Source organism: Gavia stellata, chromosome 2 (assembly GCF_030936135.1).
Source record: "Gavia stellata isolate bGavSte3 chromosome 2, bGavSte3.hap2, whole genome shotgun sequence".
Lineage (NCBI taxonomy): Eukaryota > Metazoa > Chordata > Aves > Gaviiformes > Gaviidae > Gavia > Gavia stellata.
Genome location: NC_082595.1, coordinates 1,892,709 through 1,916,450, shown reverse-complemented (window position 1 = coordinate 1,916,450; position 23,742 = coordinate 1,892,709). Strand labels below are relative to the sequence as shown.

Here is a 23,742-nt window from a genome sequence, read left to right as displayed (position 1 = left end):
TAGACCACCTAACACCCACAAGTCGCAATTTATTACAGTTTGGCAGTCTAATCACTGCAGACTTTTTCGGAGTCGATCCCCACAGTAACAATTATTTTCTGCTTTACTGACTCAGGGAAATTCATTCTAGTTCTTCTCCCCTTACCTCCCGTCCACCCTTTTATTTCTATGCCGTGTTTCTTCGTTCTCCCTTGCACCTATTGTGCCTTTTGTGGGCAAAACCCCTGCAGCTAGTATTTCCCCACGGTGCTAGCGGAGACTGGATCGGCCCGCGTAATTTGTCCCTTACGTGCGGATCTGCCCTGAACTTTCCAGTTTCTTTGTTGGGCCACAATGTTGAGGTTTGCTCAGCTCAGTGAAACGAACTTAAAGTTGTGAGTCATTCCCAGGAGCTTCTGGGTTTTCAGCGCGTCCCCGTGACGCAGAAAATCGAGGACTGCAATTTTTACGTCTTTCTTGTGATCGCAGCAGTTACACAAGCCGTGGACCGTGGTCAGCGCTTAGCACTGTGGCCGGCCGCGATCTCCGGGCGATTAAGGAACAAAACTCCGGGTCACTAAAGGAACGGGCTTTTCAAAGGTGACAGCAGAAACCGCCGACTTTTTCCTCCCTCCCTCCTCTTCTGAAACGGATTCCCGTCAGCTTCACGCGGGCGTTCAGCCACACGCCCGGGAAAGGCAGGGCTCCCCGCCGCCTTCGCCACCCCACCGCTCCCAGGCCCGGCCCGAAGGCAGCAGCTCCCCTCCCCGCGCCGGGCCCCGCCTCAGCGCCCTCGAAACCACTGCGGCCGCCCCGGCGGCCCCGAAATGGCCCTTCTGTTCCAGGCGGAGCCTCCCTCCAGCTCAACAAAGGCCCTCCAGCCTGCGACAGCCTGGACTAGAGCCAGCGGGACGGGCGAGCCGCGCTCGCCCCACTGCCGGCCCGCTCGCCCGCCTGGCCGGGGCTGGCCTTCGGCCCGGCCCTCCCCTCCCGCCGGGCCCTCCCGCCCGGGCCAGGCCGCGGCCCTCGCCCCCACGCTGCCCCCGCCGTGGGCCCCCGGCCGGCAGCCCGACGCGGAGACGGCCCGCAGCCGGCCCGGCAGAGCCCCGCAGGGGCCGGCCCGCCGAGCGCCCCGCCGCGGGCGGGCGGGCTGCCCCTCGGCGGCCGCGGGGCTCGAACCCGCCGCGCCCGGCCGGCCGCCACGCGCGCCGCTCCGATGCGACGCGGCGGCGCAGCCGCCAATGGCAGCGTTCCCCTCCGCCGGGGGCGGGGAGTGCCTGCCGGCATCCCGCCGCGCCTGGCGGGGTCGCTGTGGCAACGGCGCCGCCCGCCGGGCTCCCCTCTCGGCGCCGCCGCGCGCCCTGCCCTCGGCGCCGGCGCTCCGCCGCTGGGGCCAGACTCGCCGGGTCCCGCGCTCCGCGATTGGGCGGCAGTTTCCCGCCGGCCAATGGGAGGTGTCGGCTTGCGGTGACGCGGGGCTCGCCGTCGGCGCCATCTTGCCGCCGGCGGGGGGAGCGGGCCGCGGTGCCGCTCCGTGCCGGCCCCGCCATGCCGCACTACCAGGCCTGGGAGGAGTTCACGCGCGCCGCCGAGAAGCTCTACCTCGCCGACCCCATGAAGGTGGGGCGGGGGCCGGGCCGAGAGGCATCGCGCGGGGCGGGCGGGCCTCCGCCACCCGCGGTAGGCCCCGGGAGGTGCGGCTCCGGGGTGAGGCGGTGGGTGCCGGCGGCGGCGGCTCCGGCGCTCTCGCTCCGTGTGCGTTGGCCGCCCGAGGAGGCGGGCGGTCCCTTGAGCCCCGGCGGGCCGCCCTCGCCGGGCCGTGGAGGCCGCCGCGGGGCCGGGCGGTGCGGCCTCCCGGGAGGGTGCGTGTCCCAGCCGGGCCGCGGAGGCCGCTGCGGCGTCTCGCAGGGAGTGCAGCTGTGCCGCAGCCGCCGGGAGCAGCGCTCCCGAGGGCGGCCCCGGCTGTGCGCCGCTGGCTGGGCTCGGCGGGGCGCCGACCGGCTGGAGGGGCTTCCCGGGGCGCGGTCCGGGTGCTTCGGGGGGGCAGGAAGCAGCAGCGGGGAAGGGGGCGACTCGCTGGTGTCGCGCCTGAGCTGTCCTTTTCCGTGGAGCGGAAGGAAGTTCCCGTTTCACAGCCCGAAAGCGCGCGCGGGGGACGGTGTTCGGGGGTGTTACCGGCGGCGGGTGTGCGCCTCGGGAGCTCGACTGCGGGGACGTTGTGCTTATCGGCAGTGTACGTGCGCGTTGGAAACCGGGATTAAAAACGTTCTGTCGAATGAAGAGCGTGTTGAGAGTTGGTTTATTTCATGGGTTTACAACATACAAGACCATTTAACTTGAATTTGTTTTCCTAAAAATTAAAAGAAAGCATCCTTTAGCTCTTATGTTTTGCTGTTGCCTGCACTGTCGCTTCAGACTGGGAGGTGTTACCTTCCTAAAGAATGTTTGCTCTAGGAATTAACTTCTTGGTATGTGACTGCTTTTTATTTCTGGTCACTTTTTCAGGAGTATAGTTTGTGCAAACCTTAAAAGCAACTTCAGTCTTCAGAAATGGCGTTGTATTTTAGCCAAAAAGCAGCGCTGAAGGTAATGTGGAACTCATGTGGCTGAGAAAATTTCCGTAAGAAGGCCTAGTTTTTTTCGTCAAAAGTAGGGGACATAGAAGCCTTCAGAAGCAGCGTTTAACAGCTGCCTTTAATTGCCATGAGTGACCACTTCATATGCAATTGCCGCCTATCTACTGATAATAAAATTGTCCTGTTTTACCTGCTTATGCTCTGTAATAGTCAATTAAATTAGAGAAGGGATGTCACTGCAGCCAGGAGTTGCTCTTCCCCTTTTCTTAAGGGACATCCAAAGGCAATTTCTTCCTACCCATGGCAATAAACTAGTCTGTTTACAGAGGAGTTTATATAGGCTCCGGGGTCACAACACGAGTACCCTCCTTCTAATTTGCCAGCGATCTATCGCGTCCATGCCTGCTGCTTGTGGCAGCCTCTCTTGTGCTTTTGGGCCTGCTCAGTCGAGAGCCGAACTGATAAACAGCTGTTGTGGTGGAAAGATGACAGTTTGTTAAACAAGAAGGATGAATCTGAGGAGATCTGTGTTGGAGCAGGAATTTCAAAATACATTTTGTAGTCGAGGAGGCTGTTGAGCATTAGCACAGGTCACTCTGTACAACAAAGACCTGTTTATAGCGTGAGTTCAGAATGTTCTCAAAGGGACACTTTGCTTTGTTTCTGGTTACTGATGCTAGCTGAGACTAGAAACAATAGATACGAAAAGTCTCTGTGGCCAGCTCTGCATTCAGGAGGAGGCACTTAATGCTCAGTCAGTTGTTGAGGATGTTGATTTTTATCACCGTGGTTTTGAGAACTTTGGTAACTTGAGAGTCCAGAAGGACTGCGGGCAGGTTAAAACTCAGGGCAGGTGACTACAGTAGTAAGTGGCTTAGTGAGAAGTTGAATTCTTGCTTTCAGGCTTCAAATTTAGCCTTACTGAGTCTTGAAAGCAATTTAATTTGCAAGAACTATCTTCAGTCTTTGGATTTTAGTTACTCTAATGGTGTTACTCTTGTACCGTCCCTTTCCTCTTGCAAAAACATCAGAACGCTTCAAATGTGTCTGTAGGCTTCGGTGCAGCTATGGAATTAACTGTAGTGACTGGAAATACAACTTTTTAACATAATAGCTTAGGTACTGTGGAGGAAAAAGCAGTGATGTTGAGCTTACCCCACTCAGTTAATAGCTTTCTAGTCTTCATGTGGAACTCTCTTATTTTGAAGTATTTCAAGTCTATAAACACAAGTTTCCATATAGTTTTTCTGAAGTGTGATATATGGCGAGGGGGTGTCTTGTATTGACGTGACTCTCGTTGTTTATCTTGCCTGTCACTGAGGTCCCTGCAACTGTCATTGCTGTATTTATAGTGGGTTTGAACATGCCCAATGTTAAGCCTCCTGATGCTATTGTAATAGCAATTTAATATGTTAGGCAGGGAAATGGGATGGTTCGACTTCCAGACCATCCTGGCTGTAGGATTAGTGGCCAGCAGTGCTGAGGACCACCACAGAGGTGGTGAAAATGCGGAACAGTACATAATTCTGATAAAAGGCAGTCTGAATTTGGGCAGATTTCTTTCAGATACGTTCTGAGAATTGTTGGCTGTAGGTGCTAATTCATAAAATGTTTGTCATTTCAGGTGCGGGTTGTTCTCAAATACCGACATTGTGATGGGAACCTCTGTATCAAAGTAACGGACGATGTAGCTGTAAGTACAGAATATATTCCCCTTTCAGGCCTTATTGTACCTCTCCGGATTTGCGTGTTGCTGTCAGTCAGCTTGTGAGCTCTCAGCCATTGCCTGAGAGTGCCTGACAGTTTCCTAAAAACTTGTTGTGCCCAGCCTTCATTAGTTGCTGTATCTGTGACTGACATGAACCTGTGGTTCAGTTCGACACAGACCATGGAAAGTTCTAACCTGCAGTGTTCTTTATGGGATTCTATGAAAACAAGGAGAACAAGAGCTACAGAAATCTTGGATCCTCTGTCTATCTGAAAATGCTTCATGGAACTACATGGGTAGCTTCTGCTGAAGTTATTTCAGGAGCCCCTTCACACAGATGTGTTTGCTAATGTGAGTGTGGTCCTTTTAATTTGCTCAGAGCGCTGACAGCTTCCAACCATAGGTTAAGCTCCTCACTTGTGATTATGAGACAGTGGAGTGCTATCGGACTGAATGACAAGATTCGCTTGCAGTTCAGAGATCCCATCTGCTGAAATCCTGCTACGGTGTCAGTTATGCGTTCCGTAAAAACTGTGGTACAGACACACAACATGGAATTCTGCACTGTCCTTCCAGGGGTTGCTGTACGAGGAGGTGGAGCGGCTGCGCTTACTGGTTGCTCTTGTTCCAAATAGTCTGGAGGATGCTTAGAAGAAGCATGTGTGGGGCTGGGATGTGAGGTGGTGGGCAGTGGGTAGAAACGCGTCAGCATGCACCGGCGTGTGCGTGCTGACGTGCATGCCAGCGACAGGTTCTTGGTGTTAGTGATGTTATAGCCAAGTTGTTGTTCTGCAGTCCAGAGTAGGAAACGGTAGTCTGCCTGTCTCTTATCTTCAGATGTGGAAAACTCAGATTTCTTCTTTCCAGGAAAAGTAGCCTGACATTGGTATTTCCAAAGAGAGATGTGAAGCTCCAGCAGTGACACTCCTTGATAGGATGATAGGTCTTAGTGTGGGTGAGGTGTTGAGTATGGGGCACTAATAACAGGGGGAAGCGAAGGGTAATTAAATTGAAATCTTCCATATGGGAAGGTTGGAGTCAGTGATTTGTGAACTTGGACTGTTTTCAGTTACAGGCCTTCTTACCTGCTTCCAGTCACGGGAAGCTGTTACATGGGGGACAGGGGGTTGGTCTGGTTTTGTGTTTCTCTGTTGGTTTTTTTGTCCCAAAGGTGGGAAGGGAAGTTTTCCTTGCTGCTAACTCTGTAGAACTAATATAGCTGAAGGAAAAAAGAAACTGTTTTTTCTACTGTTTGTCTCTGAATTAAAATAGGAATTTAACGCTGACAGAAGTTGCTGTGTTGACAGCACTAAAGAATGGAGCGTTCTGGGTTATTTTATTGTTAAATCGGCCTGGGCAATCATACTCATGCTGTACAGGTGTGAGAAATTACTTAGTCTGCAAAAATCTAAGTGGTCTTTCTATGATAAATCACTGGCATATTACTCTTGTTCCTTTTGCATTTACAGGCCTGTCGCATGACGGAGTTCCTTTTGATCTTAATCAGCTGTTATGTTCCTTACTTAGGACTGTCTTAGAAACAGATTTTGCCTGGGGGAGGGGATCCTCTTCGGTGGGAAACACTGGACTGGTTTTATGTCACTGGCAGTGTAACAGGCAGTGTGAAAGGCAGTGTGAAAGGCAAACTAAACTTGCTTTCGGAATATGGAGAAGAGGAAAGTAATTTCAGGTTTAAAATCTGCTTCTATTTTTAGACCACACAAACAAGGGTGTCTTCTCAAGACAGCTTTAAAACCCAAGTTTTAGCACCTTTTTTGAGCGAGAGGAAACTAGGATAAATCATGAGCTTCCCTATTTTCAAAATGAAAGACATGAGCCTTTCAGAGAAACTTAAATGTAAACACAGATGCGTGTGTGTGTATTTAAGGACGGGGTAGGTATGTGTTGGTGCAGCCCCATGGTAACAATGTGCCATAAATGAACATTTAAGTACTTGCTTTGTTTAGTGTGTTCCAAGCACAAATTTGTTGCAACTGTAAACAGGATAAAACCCATTCAAGTGAAATCTGATATTAAGCAACTTTCTCTTACAGTGTTTGCTGTATAGAACAGACCAGGCGCAAGACGTAAAGAAGATCGAGAAATTCCACAGTCAGCTAATGCGACTCATGGTGGCTAAGGAATCCCGCAGTGCTGCCATGGAAACAGACTGAATTGCTGAAAATAAAATGAGTGCTCCGGTCGTATTTCACTGGAAGAAAATATCTCTTGGATTTGAACGAATACTGGGGCAGGAGGTGCTTTTATGTACCGAAGGGGACTGATGACAAGTCTGAAGCATTTCCCTCTGCCCCAGACTCTGCTTTGGAAAACTAGGAAAATAAATGCTTTCAGTTGAAAGCTTATATTTATTTTTGGGAACCAATAAGAAACTATTCTTACCTGTTAGGGTATGCTAAGATGACAAGTAAATATTTTAAATCTACAGTACTTTAGTCTGAATTTGATGGGCCACAAGCATATTTCTGGAAAGGTACTATAAAATTTCATGTAGATTTCATTGTGTTTATACCTTATGCTGGTGTATTCTCACAGTGAGAAGGTTTATTAACCTGACTAATACTGTAGCATGATGACTGGATGATAAACATTTACATAAATTATATACATCAGTAGGGTTTAGAAGAAGGGATGTTTTCTGAAATGAAATGTTAAAATTGCCAATTTGTGTTAGCACTGTCACTAGCAGGATTTTAGCTTTTAGTATTGATCTTGGTCAGAAGCTGTGCAACATGATCTGTGATGCAGTTTGTAGAACTGTTACATTGGCTAAATAATTAAAAATCTGTATTTTAAACTTTGCTTGAATATTGCTAAAACGATGAGAAACTGGGAGTTTCTTTTCTGCTTATGTGAATATTGCTATTAAAAAATGTGGCTTTTTTCCAGTACTTGAACTGTTTTCTACTAGCTGGGGGGACCTTTTCCCATCCTTGCTTCAGGCAAAGTTGAGGTATACCAGCAAGACAAATTCTAGAAGCTCTTGCCTGTTATGTTAATAGAAAAATGCAACCAAACACTATGCAGATTCCTTATCTTAGCAGCTTGCTAACTGTGCGTTTTCAAATGTTACATGTGGCAGATGGGTATCGGCCAACTGAATAAATGGATGAAAACCAGCTTAATAAATACTTCAGGACCACTGTCAAAAATAGACCAGTGCTCCTGTGGCTTAGACTTGTTTCCCATTGTTACCTCTGGTAGGGTGATGGAAGCCTTAATTGTCTTCTGCAAAGGCTTTTTGCTTGAAAACCCAGTTGCTGAAATTGATCCTTTCTTTGACTAGAGCTTGCATACTTAAAACCGGGTGGATTTTTTTAATGTATTTATGCTGTTGGTATAACTCGGCTTTTCCAGGACTAATGTTTTGGGTTAAACCAAGCCATGGAAGTAAAGCAGAGCCATGCAAAGACTTGTCTGTGGTGGCGTTTATATATAACAAGACAATCTACTTGAGTAACTACCTGCTGTCACTTACATAAAAATAATTGAGCTACTCGGAAGCAGTGGAGTTCCCATGTTTGCCAAGGGCTTGGGGAAAAACAAAGCAAAACAGGCTTGACTATTGCATTAGAGTGCCCTTTCAGCTGAACATATAATACTGCATATTGTTGGAAAATACTGCAGTGCTGAATTCTCAGTGGCTCCTCCAATTCTAGTCTACAGGAGTGACTGGTACCTATGTAATGTTTTTCCTTTTTGTATTGGCTTTAGAAATACAAATAAATCGGGAGAGAAGGCTAAACTTCATTCATCGTTAAACTTCAAGATAACTGGAATGCTGAAAATTTTCCTTGATGCTCCAAATTACTATCTTAATATTTGCAATATAGTAAGTCGTTAAACCGTTTTTGTCTAAAACACTGTTCTGCAATATGAATGGTTGCTACACAAAGTTGTACAAGTGAAGATTTAAGCTGTTAAATTGGCAGGTGAAAAGGCTGCAGCTATTTTAGTGTGATTTTTGGACATCTCTTGCACATTGGTTTGGCATATAGATGTCTTCTGTGAACTGAGGTACAGAAAGGCTTGAGTGGTATTTGCCTGTGCATGGGGGATAAAAGGAGAGAGAAGACTGTAGACAGACTTGGTGCACCAAGTGGCTGAAAGGCTTAAGCTATATACTTGAGCAGGTTTTAGAGGGGGGCAATTACAGTGCTATATATTAGAGTAGCAGTTGGCAAGGCAAAGAGGCCGGGAAATGGATTTCTAGTTTTCTAAATTCAGAAATTATTTCTGTAAAAGGAAATACTAATGTTACTTTTGTAAGAGCATGTGTTGTTCTCCATATATGTGCAGAAAAACTATGGTGGTTCTGTGCAGTCATAATACACAGTACACTGATAAAGCTACTGCTTTAAAAAAAAAAAAGCTTTTGGAAACTTCTTTAGAAAAAGCCAGGTGCGTCTTGACTTTGTCCTGGCATTTTCATCGGCTGCAATACGGTGTTCATGGGCAGGTAAAAAAGCTGTGAACTCAAAAGCTCTGCATATTCTTGCTTATACTCTTGTTGAGAGTGTGCGCATGTACACTTTCCTAATAAACTTGCAATGAGTTAGTCCCTCATATTGCCAACTACTTGAATGCATCCACTGGTATGTGACGAAAAAATCAGCTTGATGTGGCTGCTGCACCAAAGGGGTGATTGAATGCGTTGCGTGTGCCACTGACTGTGGCAGCGCGGTGTGTCAGCAAATACTTCTGATCGCCAGCTGGGAGCTTGTGCTAATTACAGGCTGGAGCAGATAGCAGCCTGTGCAGTTACCAACAGGTAACCTTCTTTGCAGGAGAAATGGAATGATTAAAAAAAAAAAAAAAGGCTGTTTCCCTTGCTCTAGCTAATTTTGTTGCTGCATGTTAGTGATCTTCAGTAATGGTTCTGTTTTGTGAGAATAGTTTAATAAAGAATGTGGGTCTTGTTATTGTACAAAGAAATGGGATTAGTTTACCCATGGAATTTACTCTGTTTTTCTGGTGGTCTTACTTCCTGGATTCTTGGAGTGTCTTGATTTCAGTTCTTTGTGCACAGCACTGAAGGTGACTTTGTGTCTGAGCTCTCTCTTATGTGCAACTACATCACTTTGGTTTTCCTTCAGGAGTTTTAACCCTGAGCTTCTCTGTATGTAGTCCATTCTGGAAGTGTATTCTGGATTACAGGAAAAGCCTTAAATTACCTGTAGAAGTGAGAATTTTGTTTTAGAGATCCTTATGAAAGGGGCCTTTGTTATCGCTAAAGTCCTGACTTAATACTTTTAAGAGTGACAGACTTATTCTGGAAAATCTGATGCTTTGGTGCCTGAGTCTGTCAAAATGTGCAATGGAACTGAAGCCAAGCAGGTGCTTTTCAAAATATTTTAACTTGTCAAAATAATTAATATTTCATCTCAGTAAGTTCCTTCCTGTAGTATAAAAGTGGGTAATAGTCAACATTTTGCAGTGATAAATGTGAAGAAACCCTGATTTCTGCCAGATGCGGTCAGTAAGACTTAGATGATCGCTTATTTCCATAGGTTGACCTTAAAGGCTTCCGTCATCTGGAAGGTGTATTAGCCCTCTTGCTGCAGGCAGAACAAATCCAAATCCTCTCACTTCATTCATCTTCAGTAAGGACAGTAACACGCTGTTGTCCCCCAGTGCACCTGTGCCTTTTTCACTTCTGCTCCTGGCTTGGGAGGAGATAAAATTATAACTCAGAAATGATACTGTAACCACATTTTAAATTAAGTTTGAGAGTGGAAAAATGAATATATAGCAAATAGGTGATTTTTCCCTGTATAACTTAATCTCATCTAGACTGCAGGTTCTGCACAAGTCCCATTTCCTTCAAGAGTCTGTGAGCATTAGTGGGCGACGGTGGGGAGTAGGAGCTTAGCTGAAAACTGTGTTTATTTGTACAATGCTCTGTGCTGAAGTAACTTTCAAATCTAACTGACTGAAACAAAGCTGTTTTGGTCAAGCACATCTAAGGAGTCTCCTTGTGAAGATCCTTTAAGAAAGGTATCGGCTACCTTTTTTTTAAAGGAAACTAGTCTATGAAGAACTACATCTAGTTTTTGCTCAAGTTAATAGTGATTTGCTTTTCAAGACGTGGGAGTGTCTATTCTGAAAAGCTGATACCACTTTAAAGGGAGATGCTGCATGACTCAACCCAACCATTTGTTTATGAAGATTTTATCTTTTACAAAGGCTTTGAGAGTTCAAGGACTGGTATTTAAATACAGGCAAGAGTTGATTTGTCTTTGTTGCTGGGGATGACATAAAAACAGGCATTTCATCTCTTACTACTTTTACATTAAGTACTCTTTAGACTGACTTCCAGATAAACCTCCCCACCTTTGTGCTGGGCTGAATTATCTCATTTGAATTAACACGCACTAAAGGCAGATGTGGGCTTTTTCGTCTGTAGAAATGTTATTTTTGAGCTGAGAATGATGCCACAGTATTTTAGAAGCCGATGAGTGACTCAGCAGAATACAAACCATGGTAGTTGGCCAACCTCTGCTTATTATGCAAGTTTGTATGGGTCCTGTAACTGTTCTAACAGACTAAATGCTCTCAGGAGAATGTGGGCTTGAACTGGACCATGTAAAACTGAAGTCTGCAGGAACTGAGCCAGTAATACCACGGTCACAGTGCGATAACAGAGTTAATTGCCTTTATGCAAGTTCAGGCCCTATTGTTGAACATAGTCTTTGTCTCTGGTGAAGGTATGTGCTTATTTTCTTATATTGTGCCAGAGTTACAGGTGTGTGTTCTCGGAGTCCTGTAACGAGAATGCAATTACTTTCTGCCATTCTAAAAACATCTTAAGTCATTACTGCCATCTCTGAGCGCTCTTACGTGAAAATGCCCAGTCTTCTAGCAAGAACCAGTATGCTCAACCCATTAGGAGTACTCATACAGACACTTTCCTAGATGGTGTGACAAAACTAAGAGTTCTAGTGTTTCTCTTAAATGTTGGTGTTTACAAAAGTGTTTTCCATTTAAATCAAGACCAGCTCTGAGGATATTTTGCTTTGGTTTTGTAGCAAGTTTTGATTTTGTGCTCGCATTCTTCTGCCCCCTTTTTTGTGGTGGTTCTTAGTCATTTGGTTAGAACTTAAAACATCAGTCATACCAAGAGGTCCAGGAGAGATTGGGGTTTTTTTATTTTCTTTGAAGGTGTGTTTGCATGTTGGGTTCATTTTTTGTCTAGAAGAAGTGGTCTCCGTTCGTGAAAGGACTAAGCTGCGTTGTTTGGCTTCTACTGAGCAGAACCTTCCTGAGTATAGGCATGTGATTACAGCAAGGTTTCAAAGACTGGTTTCTTGGAGAGGGGGTTGAGTTTTCCGGACACCTACTGAATGGCTTTGCTGGCTGGTAGTGAGCAAATGACATTGGCTAGCAAAAATACGTATTTTAACTGGATTGCTCATGCATGTAAGTACAGCCATCTATAATACAGTTCTGCTCTCATTATGTGGCTAAAAGATGAAAGGCTTGCCTCAGGGCACTGACAAATGAGCTCTGGCAAACTGCCTGTGTGGCTGAAAGATGTTACCTCCCAAAGGCATCTGCTCCCTTAAGGAGTCAGCAGGCAGGAGGATAAACTAATGCCTCAGACGTGTCCCTGTGAAAGTCAATGTCTGTCTTTAAATTGCCATAAAAAAATACCTTTTAAATTTGGGGGCAGGAGGGAAGCTGACCTCTTCAGCGAGTGATTGACGGTTGGGTTTTTCTTTTTTATTTTTTTGTAAACACATTTGCTGTGGCAGTGCTACCCTATGGCCGAGGGCAGTAACCAAAGAAAGAAAGAAGATTCACCGGGGGTTTGTTCCCTTGTGCCCAGAGGCAAACCTTCTCTGTGCTGGTCGTACAGCAGACCCGTGTAACACGTGACTGTATTTAACCACGCAAATAACGAACCATGTTTTTAACAGAGCAAACAGCTGCTTTGCAAATAGCTTCTTAGCCACTGCAGAAATAGTGCCTGTTGATCATCCAATAAACGTGCAAAGAGTGGGATTCCACGCCAGCCTTGGTCAACATAACAGCTGGCTGCTTGTCCCGGTTGCCTCTGTTGGCACCGATTCTGGTGTGCCTCAGAGCCTCAGCTGAACCATTCCAGTTCACCAGTGCATCAGAAAACTCCTTAATGTTCTGGAGAGTTGCTGGTTTGGTGTTCTGCCTGGTTAGTGTGCTGAGATGGCTTCGGAAAAGGTCAAATGAGTGCCAGAGCTGGTGAAATGGAGGATTGAGAGCTCCCAAGAGGGGTGAGGAGAACGATGGGAGCAAAAGAGCTGGCAGTTAGGTTGGCTTAGGCTGCCCTGGAACCACAGCCTAAATAACTTGTGCCTTGTAATTTCCCTGGCTTGCTTGTAAAAACCTCCCGTCTGTCCCGCTAAATGCTCTGTAACGTACATGCCACACAATATTTACCTAAAAACTAGGTATGTCTGGATTTGTTTCTCTATCATTCTAGTTCATATGGATAGTACAGAAAGTGTGGAACCAGATGGTAGATGATATCCCCCCTAAAGGCCTGTAACACTCTGGTAGCCTCTCAGATGGACTAACCAGAACTGAACACGCGACACAAGGTGAAGATTTATAAAGCTGTGTTGTAATTCTTGACATTCTTGAAGTGCTGATGTTGGGGCAGGGGTTTAAGAAGGGATCAGCGTGTTGAAAGGCGTATGTGACTGCAATAGTAACCGTTCAGTGTGCAGGAGCTCCAAAGCAATACACTCCTAAGGCGCCTCCAGAATACATCCAGGTGGCCAACCCTTGAAACGCCTACAAATACTGAAACACCTACAGGGTATGATTTCACGGGTGGGGAGAATGGACTGTTTCGATTTCACGATCGGAGGAGCGTTTTTCTTCCTCGTTCTTTTGACTTCTGTATTAAGCTTCCTTCTTTGCTGACTCTCCATTCCTTTTTTCTTTTTCAGTTGTTCTAAACTTATTCTTTCTCTTTAGATCTTCAAGATGTGTTCCTATTATTTTCCTCTCTATAGTTGATCATGGTGACTTTTTGGTTGGCTTTGGGGGAAGAGGATTGTTACAGAGTCGCATCTTTACTTTCTTTTGCTTGTAGGTGTAATAGAGGATTTCGTTCTCAAATCTGGGCTTCAGTAGGGGGAGATTCTGCATTGTCACACTTGCGAAGAGCATGTGTGGAGGTGTCACAGAAGCATTAATAATAAACTGCATGACCAACTTCCTTATCCAATAATAGTATACGAAAATATTTTTTCTGCCTATCGAAAAGAGCACTTAGGCTTTAGCGACTGAGAAGTTCCTTCGGCCCAAACTCTGTGTTGGAGTATCTAACTAGACTGCTGCAATTAATTTACTTTCCTGTAATGCAGATTGCATACTACTTGCCGTTATTTTATTTGGCTGATGACCTCCTGCCAGTCTACAACTCCCAATGATTAGATATCAGCAATTCTCTATAATAACTTGTCATCAAGATCTGTCTCTTTTTTTAGATGATTCCTTATATTGTAAGATAAAACCTGCTCTCCCACCAGGTCTGTAGTGGTCAGTTGCTCTGTGCTTACATGAATCTTTGTCAGAACTCCGCAGTTTCCCTCACACTCGTAGTCCCGCAGTTTCTGCCGTGGCCGTATCCTCCCCCTAATTTCTGTTTGCTGTAACAAACCCCAGCTGCTTTGAAGGTGGATAGAATGCTGTGTAATGCTGCTCTACCTCAGCTCAGGACTCCAAAACTTTAAGGAGTGCCGGACTATGGAGTTGCTCATGTTTTCAGTTTCTCTTGTTTGTTTGCTTTAGTGGTATTTGCATCTCTGTGTTTTCCTTTAATAGGCTGTGGGAGTTGTACAATTTTCACCATAAACAGCCAAAACAGTTCCAGTTAGGAGGAATGAGTGTAAAGAACTAAACCTGATGTAATCTTCCGCCATCCTCTGTATGTGTGAGGTTACGTCTTTGCTCATTGCTGTTTACTACTGCTACTGCCATAGGGCCTAAGAGTCCCGCTGATGACCCAGAAGCATCGTATGTTTAGTACTGTTGAAGCACAGAGAAAAAATAACATTTAATGAATTGGCAATTTAAGATGATTAACACCCACAGGAAAACATATACACAAGAGCGATACCTCCGTGGTAGGAACTTCGAACGACCCTGTCAGCTTCATGAAAGGACAAACTGGAAGGCCCTAAGGAGGTAACGGTGCTTTCCTGGATGACTGAAGGCGCCTGTGTTAAGAATATGGGACAGCCTGGATAAGGTATGAAACTACTTCTTTAACAAGTTGTTAGAGGCTGGAATTACTGGGTGACTAGAGGTTAGTGCTGGCATCTTTATAACAAATAGGGGATAGAAGAAATGCAATTTCTCATTAACTAAAGTAGTCAAGTACGGTATCTCTTGGTAGCTGTAATAAAGTGTTATGACAGTGGGACATAGTACAGTTGCATTTTTATCTATCAATCTATAAAATTTGTTATGTTTTACTGAAAGTTGAACACAGTCTTATTTGTCTGTTTGTGAAATCCCTGCAGTCCTACAGAAGAAAGATGGGTTGCTACTAACGCTTTTGGTGTCTCAAGAAAAGTAGTATAGAGCTGTTGGTGAGGACAGGCGCCCCAGAAGGGGCAGAACTCTCAGCCAGCATGTTTGGTGTGGAAGAAGGAAACAACAAAAAAAGACAAGCCTTTCTTAACAGGACAGTTTAGGCACTTGTTGCTTTAAAACAGGTTACTTTTTTAATTTAACCGCTGTTGCTGCTCATAGCAAAAGAGCACGAGAGCTGCACCAAATACTCTTTGGGCGAAGGAGTGCTTGAGCAGATTGGGATGACTGGGTAGAAGAGGTTGAAAGATGTGAAAGGAGTCCGCATCTGTGATCACAAGTCTGTCAAGATTTCTCTCCAACAGTCCAAAGGAGAACTGAGATGGTGTGGAGGTGATGAACAATGTAAGACTGGAACTTGGGAGGGGAGTGATAGATGAAAACGGGGATTGAATGGGAAGACCTCAGAGAGCTGGCAAAGAATTCAAGCCGCTTGTTACGTTCTTACTGACGGGATTAGTTGCTGCAGCTTGCCCCGAGTCCTGCTCCGGTCTCTGGCCGGGTTGGGAAGACAGGCCCCGGAGAACGCAGGTCGGGGCAGAAGGACCCCTCCTACCCGCGTTCTCGGCGCGTTCTCCCCGTCAGGCCGCAGCTGTGCCGCGCAGGACGGCAGCCGGGGCGGTGGAGCCGTCTGGGCCTTTCTCTGAAGACGGCCCCGCTGCAGCCCGGCGAGCGCTGCCGAGACGGCCGAGCAGCCGTTGGGGAGGCCCACGCGCGGGGCCGCTCGGCAGTTAGCGGCCGCCCGGCCGGGCGCTGCTTTTGGCGTTTCAACAGCGAGCTGGCGTTCGCCGGGCAGAACGCGTAGCGCTCTGCGGCCGCCCGCGCTCGGGGGCCCGGGGGGGCCCCCGGGGCAGCCCCGTCGCTCCCCGCCGCCCAGCGTCGGTCGGTGCCGGCCGCCGGCGCGCTGCCCGCGGCTGCTACCGCCCCTTCTCTGGGGCCGGCGCCGGGGGGGCGAGGCCTTCGCGGCCGCGGGCTCGTTCGCCTTCAGCTGCGGCGGCCGCGGGCGCACCGCCCAGCTCGGGGCGAGCCGGGGAAGGCCTCGGCTGCGGCCCGGCCCGGGGGGCGGCCCGGCGCTCCCCGCCTGTCCCAGCGGGCGGGCCCCTCTCCGGGGGGCGGCCCCGGCGGCGAGAGGAGCTGAGCGCGGTCCCGGTGCCCGCTGCGGCGGCGGCAGGTAACAGCGCCGGGCGGCTGCGAGGGGAAGGCCGCGGGTGGCTCCCCTCGCCGCGGGGGGGAGGCGCGAGGCCCCTCAGCGGGGGGGCTGTGCCTCAGCGCCGCCGCTCCGCAGCCGCCCGGCGAGACGACCGCGGCGTTTAAGGCGCGCTTCAAGCTTTGGCGTCGCGGCGGCCCCTCGCCTCGCCTCGCCTCAGCGGGAGCGGGAGCGGTCCCGCTCAGCGGCCGCAGCCGAGGGCAGTCCCGCGCGGCGGGCGGCAGCCGCGCAGCGTTGGCGCGGTTCCCCGCCCGGGGGCGGAATGGCGGCTCTGCCCTCCGGGGCGCGGCTGAGGGAGGAGGGAGGGGCGCGGGGCGCCGGCCCGGGCTCGCACCGCGTTGGGGAAAGGGCTGTGACAGGTCACTCGGTGCGCGGCGCCTCCGGCGAAGGCTGCGGCGGTGCGCACCGAGGGACCGCTTCGGGCAGGCTCCGCGCCTCGGAGACCGTTATTTCACGGGTGCGCGCCCCTCCTCCAGCATCGAAGTGTTACTGACAGTGGGTATTGTTGGAGTCTGAACACCAGCAGCGGGCCGGCTGGGGGTTCTGGGCTGATTTTGGGAGCAGGAGGGCCCTCACCGGCCTTTCTGGGGGGAGAGGAGACGCCACGTCCCCGACAGCTCGCTCGAGCCAGGGCTGTTCGTCCAGCTCGGGGTTCCTGACGAGCTGAGCCCGCTGCGGACAGTGCTTACGGGAGCAACAGCTTTATTTAGCGTGTGTTGGGAATCTGGTTCCCTGGGTTAGTCAGAATAAGTGGCCTTAAGTAGTGGCATATAAATGGTTTAGCCTGGTTTTGGTTTGGGTTTTTTACTCATCTCTAAATGGGGATATGAAATTGAACTCTTTTGTTTGTTTGTGGGTCATTTGCCAAACCTGAAAATTATTTGAGTGAGTACCATAGACATAGTTCCCTTTGCTGAGCAAGCATGTTAGGGATGAGAAGATGAGAAGAAAACCTTTTAGGTTTAATGACCATATTTCGTTGCATAAGCGAGCAGCCTGCAAAGACTACGCAAATGACCCGCTCGCTCCTCAAGTTTGGCTCAGTTTGTCAGAATTCAGTTGGGATTTTGACTTTGCCCTGCAGTTAAAACATATTGTAATCAAGCACGTTGCTTAATTTTCCAGTTCTGTTGAATTAGGCTGCTTTCCCTTCCCTTGTTTTCATAGCATAGCTTTATCTAAAATAAGAAAACCTGCCTAGTTATCGTAGGTGAACCTACGAGATGGGATCAGTCTTGGAAGCCACTGTCTGAGGTTTACTTACACAGCCACAAGTGTGGGGTTAATATTTTGATTGGCGCTATTCTTTTGAGATGCCGTGCATCTCCTCTGAAACGGATATTACTCCTGCCTGAAGTAAGCTAAAACTGAGACTTGAGTGCACAAATTGCTAATGCTTACTGAAAATCGATGGGAGATAGGCACCAAAAGCAATTAGGCAGCTTTGAAAATCAATCCACAGTTGAATTTGTCCAAGGACAAGGATTAGATCTTTGTCAGAGCTGAAGTATGTGTGGGGAAGGTCCTGGCACAGTGTCAAGTTCGTGACTCCTTATTCTACATCTTTTCCAGTCTGAATTCGTATCTAAAAACTTGTGTGTGATTTGCTTGAACTCCGTTTGCCATTTCTTCTGAATTCTGTTACTTTTTTCATAGGGGCAGTCGTGATGTTGAAGTAAACAATTTGAAACAGAGCACAGTTGGTAATAACCGGTGCAGCCTGAATCCACATGCAATTTGTCTGCATGAATTGCCCAAAATAGGTTTTGGATTATTAGGTGTTTCAAAAGGCCTTTTCCCCCCCTCTTGATCTACTGTACGTCTTGTATTTGGTCATTCCATAGGGTAATACCATGTTTTCAGCCTGTTTGTTTATCTAGGGTTTCAGCAAAGCTTTCGGACTTACCTAGTATTTTTCAGACCTAGAACTGCAATGTTTTAGTATGGTAAGCACTGTGAAACAAGTTCAGGCTTCTTAATAGAACATACGTGGCCAATTTGTTCTAAGTAATTACAGTGGGTAAATAAAAAGGTTTGGGGTAATAATTCCTGAATGGTAGTAGTTCCAGAAATTCTTGTTTCTTCAGTAATAGTTTAAGTAATTTGTCGGTGGCGAAGTAGCAAAGCAGGGATGGGGGTGGTAAGTGAAGTACAGCTTATAGCTCCAGGCAAAATGAATTGATTATCTCTCGTGTTCCTATGCACATTTCTTGTATTATAGTTGGAGTATTCAAATTTTGTGGCCAGATGAGCAGAGGTAAAGCCTTACACTTTGTGGTAGAGCGTGCACTGCTTCCTTGAGCTTGCAAGAGTATTTCTTCATGCAATGCACAGTCCCACAACCAGGGCAGTCGTCTTTAACATGCAAGTTCCAAACGTGGCAAATAGATCTCTAATTACTGGGTAAGTCCCTAAAGAAAAGTCACTTGGAAAGTAGAGCATCTTGCTTCTCTCTAAAGAGCTTTGGTCTGCTTGTAATTAATGCCGAAAATACTTTTTTCCCTTCTGACTACTACTACTACTGAAAAAGTCCCGGATTCTTCCTCTGAACACGTTATTTTTAATTAAAAGCATCATTGTGTGTGTAAGGGGGTATTTACGTAAACAGTATTACTTCTAAAATGGCATTTGCTTTAATATCTTGGTCATGGTAGACACAGCAGGATGGCTGACACAATGATTTGACTATACCCTGGGTTTTATGGTTTGTTTTGTTTTTTTTTTTAAAGCAGCACTATCAGCTTTGATATATGCTTAAGCATATTGTTATTGATTAAATGCTTTGTGATTGGCAGGGCTGGGAATATTTTTGTGGGATTCGTGGTAGCCACGCTTTGTTAGTTGCTTTTTTCGATAGTGTATGATACTGACTTCTAATGCATCTGCCAGAATGAGGAAATTATCTGCGATCGTGTTTATGGAGGGGTCCTACTGGGGGTAAAGAACAGGAGCTGTTTTCTGTGCTGCTTCTCTGAAAAGTGAGCTGTTTTCTGACATTCCTCCAGCTTTTTTTTGAAACATCTCTGTTGAAGATGATGAGGTGTAATCCACAAGACAAGGAAAGGCCTAGCAAACTTTCTTTTTTCATTCTTACTCTACCTCAAGCAATTCTTCTCATACTTCTTGCACCCAGCAGTAGCTTATTTTTTTCTTCTTTTGAACTCTGCAACGAAGACACGTTAGCTGTTGCTCTACCAGTTTGTTCTGTATACCCCAGCTGCCCACCACATCTGTACCCTGGGTGTGCTTTGCTGTCTAACAGAAGATGAGTCTTTCTCTGAGGTTAAATGAGTATGTATTATGAATCAAAAAATGAAGCTCTTGAAGGACTTAGTCCTCTTGGCTGCTTCATTATGAGTGTTAATTGCTCTAATCTGGTGGGTATAGGTAGTGCACTTTTCTAGCTGAAGCCCTTAAATCCAAAGAGAACTTAAATATTTAGTTGTTATTAAGAGAGAGATGAAGTAGCAAGAATTGTTCTTGTTACATGTTTACTCTGGCACATCCTTTTGGTGTTGCAGTTATTTGACAGAAAATGATGACTACCATCTGTTCCCCTCCTCTCTCATCATTCCAAGTTCCTTTTCTCTTTGAGGATGAAGTCTCCATGAGAGATAAGAAGTTTCTATCCCTTCCTGTTTCCATAGTCCCAATTTATTAAAAAAAAACTATTTTTTTTTTCTTTTTACACTCTCATACATGTTTTCATTCATGCTGCCCTTACTACTTGGAGTCATGATCCTAATTTAAATTTGCAGCATGCGCTTCATCTTACTGTCTTGCAGATTGCCAGAAATTTCCTCTGGCAGTCTTTATATTCATAATTTCCATCTCCACACCTTCTTTTAACTGCAAGATTGTCATGTACTTTGTTCTTACGTACTTCGGAGTGCAAGACTTCAAACTGTTTGCACTCCCTTTTTCCCTGCTAAGGCACCACATACATGTCAATTCTGCATATGTTAATAATTAAAGGTTTTAGTAACACAGTTTTCTAACAGTGCTAATACAAAAAGCTTGTAAAGCTGCTAGTTAAAGAAGATCTTTCCCTCTCTGATTTCACGGAAGAATCTGAAGAGAATTAGACTAATGGAAAATCCCACAGTGAAGAGAAGGACGTGTGCTGTGCCGTACCACCAAGCAGTACGGGGTGAATCTGAGCCTTATCTAGAGATCAGACCGGGCAAAACATTGGCAATAATGCCATGGCAGGGGAGGAAAGCAACCTTTTACTCTTTAGTAGTGGAGGATTTGGTGAAGCGAAAAATAGAGCCCAAATTTCCCTTAAGGCCTGAGGAACAATTACCTTGATCTCATTTCCTTATCTGCAATATCTAGCTCTTTTGGTTCATTTGCACTTTTTTCCCACCCCCTCTGTAAAATGCAGATACTGGCAGAGGATGAGGAGGCTAACCTCATTGTTGCTAGAAACTCTGGTGGAAGGCAAAAGAGAACAATGTGCTATTCATAATTTCTTTTCAGACATTAGAAATTAAATGTTGAAGTAAAGCTCGATGTTCTTTGGAGTCTATTTTATTGGACTGTTCCATTTAGTTGGCTGGACAGTGGCTAAGAACTGTTTTAAAAACTTTTTACTGGCATGATATCCTTCCCTTTCTAACTGTAACATGTGATGTGAGAGAGCTCTGTCTAGGCGACCCAGCTTTCAGCTGTGTTCACCCCCAAGTTGTATGCCAGGTTTCTGTCGCTTCTCTGCATGCATGCAAAAAAACTCGGTTGTTGTTGTTGGAATCCGAGGGTCATTAAATAGGGTAAAGGCCGGATCGGATGAATAGGATAAAATCTTTGCATGATCTAACCTTAATGTTGTAGCTATCAAATGCATTATTCTGAAAATTTAAACAGTTCTTTCACTCTCAATTATCATGACTGAACAGTGCTGATTTAAGAATCCTTTAGCAGCTTTTCTGTCTGTAGAGTCCTAAACAGAAATTACTGCAGATGGAGAGTAGATCTCCTTTCCCCTGAATCGTGCACACAGTCCTTAGGTCACAATAACGGGCATCACACAGATCCTAGGTCGGGTTCTGCCAGTTCGGGTTTATGTCGCCCACAGGCTTTTTTTAGACTCTTTGAAGGAAGTGGGTTTGTTCGAGCGTAATAGAAGTGAAATAAGGAAAATTGAGATAAACAAGAGATGTTTTTAAGCAGCATGTAAGAATGTGTTGGGCACTGATTTAAAAGAGCAAGTAATGTTGCTTAAATGTGTGCTCTTGTAAATTGAGCATCTTCCTCTTAAAAACGTGGCATGCAGTATTTTAAATTATGATTGTGAGCTGAGCTTTGACCAGCCAGTGGTTGCATAAATATGCTGCCTTTGGGTGAGGAAAAGTGGATAGAACAGTGAACTTAGTCCCATACTATTTTTATGCTTAGCTAGGCTTGGGTCTCGGTGCTTGTGGGATTTCAGTGTTGTACTGACGAGATGATACTGCTTGACTGTCATAGTGTCATGGGAAAAATCAGGTGGGAATATGTTGTATAAGGTGCTCAACTACTCCCCTGGAATGAAGCGCATCAGGGACTAACTGCCGTTAAGTACAAGTTCAGGGTGATGCATACGGGTACCCCAGAGCCTTAAATTGGCTCTCTGTTGATTGTTACTGTTGCCCAAGGGGCAAAGCAGATGAACAGCCGCAGGGGAGCAGTGCCTCACTGCCACAGGCGTGGGGTGTCCCTCAGCGGTGATGGAGGCGTTCCCCCAGCCCTGTCCTGGGAGAGCCCCAGCCGTCCCCCTGGGGGAGAGGGAGCGTGGTTTCTCCTCCTTTGGGGAGGTGACCTCTTTCCTTGGCTGTGGTCTTCTAATTAGGTTCTTGCTGGACTGGCTAATTCCTGATTGCGAACAGTCTAGAAAAAGATTGTGGAACAGAATGATATCATCTCTTCCTGCTGTTTTGGAGATAGCATTGTGTGCCACCTCCCTATGGCGATAAAAAATGTAAATGCTAAATTTTTTGTCGAGACAAGCCAGAAACTCTGTTGGATTTGTATTTCCTGTCTTTGATTTGCTTCCCTGAGTAGGGCGCTTTATTTCATCGAATGCCTACCTCTCCTCCTTTCCTACAATGTTAATGTATCATTTTATGCTCACCTGGGAAACGTTACCAGTTGCATGCAAAGCAATTCCTGTGTTGCTAAGCTATTTTAAAGCTTGTCATAATGGTCCATAAACTTCATAAATAGGAAGTTTTTCTTAGACAAATGTCTTCATGGTTTTCTGTCTGTTTCTGGTGTTACATAATGACAAAAATGTGATGCCGGGAGATGGTGGGGCATAGTCTGAGGGTGAAGCTGCTGGGACTGTGCCATGTCTTAGTCCCTTTTAGGCTGCCAGTGCTAGGGGACCCCGTTACAGGTGCCATGAGATTTAAGTCCTTCAGTGGGTTGTTTTTCCTTCAGATCTGTTGGGAAGGGTAACCTGCAATTGCTGCTCTTCAGGCGAACTGATCTGTAAACAAAGACGCTGTGGCAGAGGGGTGCCTTTTCAGTAAAACCTAATGGGGGAAGTTTATGTAACAGAACAAAAAGAAACAGAAACATCACTTCTAAATTGAACTGTTATTTCTCCTGCAGGGTAATTACTAATCAATAAACCTTGTATCTGACAGCATCAGTGTCCTAAGTGCTCTGAGCTACCTTGCAGTCTGCTAGTGAACCAGCCTTGGAGAGAAAATGTTATTAACTCTAAACCACCATCACCTCTGGCACGTGTCTGAAAGCAGCGTGGTCTCTTAGAGCTTCACCCATGCGCTAGTGTTTTGCACAGGTGGGGTTTAATAGCACCACTCAGAATTGTGGGTGTTGTGCATCATTCAAGCCATAGTAGCTGGGTTGCATAGCGTTTGGGCCAAAACGGGTTTTCAGATGTTAGGTTGAAAGTCTTCCCAGTTGCTTATTTCTCCAATAACGTGCTTCAGATGGATTCTAACGCTGCAAGGCAAAGGCGAGAGATTACTAGCAGAAGAAGAAGATGGGGATTTTACCGTTAAGCTATTTCATGGATGACCTCTCTGAAAAATAAATAGCACTGTTCTCCGGGGCATCTGTTAGTGGATACTGATGAAAACAGGGCACGAGACAGGACATAGCTTTCAGGTAAATAATAACTGCTCTGTTCCTGTGGAGCTATTTGCTCCGCTTTTAATGCGCAGAGGACAGTGCAAATCAAAATGCAAACAATGCTGAAAAACACGAGTGTTTTCAACAAGGAGCAGTAAGATACTGTAAGAAAGTTCTGGGGTTTTCTTGCAAACAATGTATTTCTTGAGATGTACTTGGCCTTCTTCAAGAGGAGCTAGTTTTTGGGCTATTTACTGGATCCATTGCACTTCAACATTTTTCTTTCAAAACATGTTTTTAAAGTAGCAAAACAAAAACATTCTTCCTTGGACCCTTTAGGATAAAAGTACTGTCTAAGGCATTTAAGTGCTGTCTAGAAACAATATCCACCCTGGGGTACAGCAGAGTCTTGGAGCCTAAGTACTTGACCATGGAATAAATGGAAGTATTTCCTTCTAAGGTCTTGCCTTTGGTCACGTAAAAAGAGGAAAAAGCCAAACCAAAACATGAACTTACTTAAAGGCAACATGCCAGCATGGTTGCATCAAGAGACTTCAGAGAATAGAAACACCAGCACTTTGTCGTTT

At 46.3% G+C, this 23,742-nt stretch overlaps 1 protein-coding gene across 1 annotated transcript; it reads left to right on the top strand.

Moving 5' to 3' along the window:
• The first annotated feature begins 1,507 nt into the window (after window positions 1-1,507).
• On the top strand, window positions 1,508-8,641 carry LOC132321951 (signal recognition particle 9 kDa protein). Its single transcript, XM_059835386.1, has 3 exons — window positions 1,508-1,599; window positions 4,180-4,248; window positions 6,318-8,641. Exons 1-3 carry the CDS (start codon window positions 1,528-1,530, stop codon window positions 6,435-6,437), a joined length of 261 nt encoding a protein of 86 aa, XP_059691369.1. The 5' UTR covers window positions 1,508-1,527; the 3' UTR covers window positions 6,438-8,641.
• Window positions 8,642-23,742: the final 15,101 nt, after the last annotated feature.

What these genes read in the sequence shown, in the direction of transcription:
- LOC132321951 (XM_059835386.1), top strand. Translation starts at nt 1,528, where the DNA reads ATGCCGCACTACCAGGCCTGGGAGGAGTTCACGCGCGCCGCCGAGAAG. An exon ending in ACCTCGCCGACCCCATGAAG is followed by an intron (nt 1,600 to 4,179) that starts GTGGGGCGGGGG and finishes TTGTCATTTCAG; the next exon opens with GTGCGGGTTGTTCTCAAATA. An exon ending in AAGTAACGGACGATGTAGCT is followed by an intron (nt 4,249 to 6,317) that starts GTAAGTACAGAA and finishes TTTCTCTTACAG; the next exon opens with TGTTTGCTGTATAGAACAGA.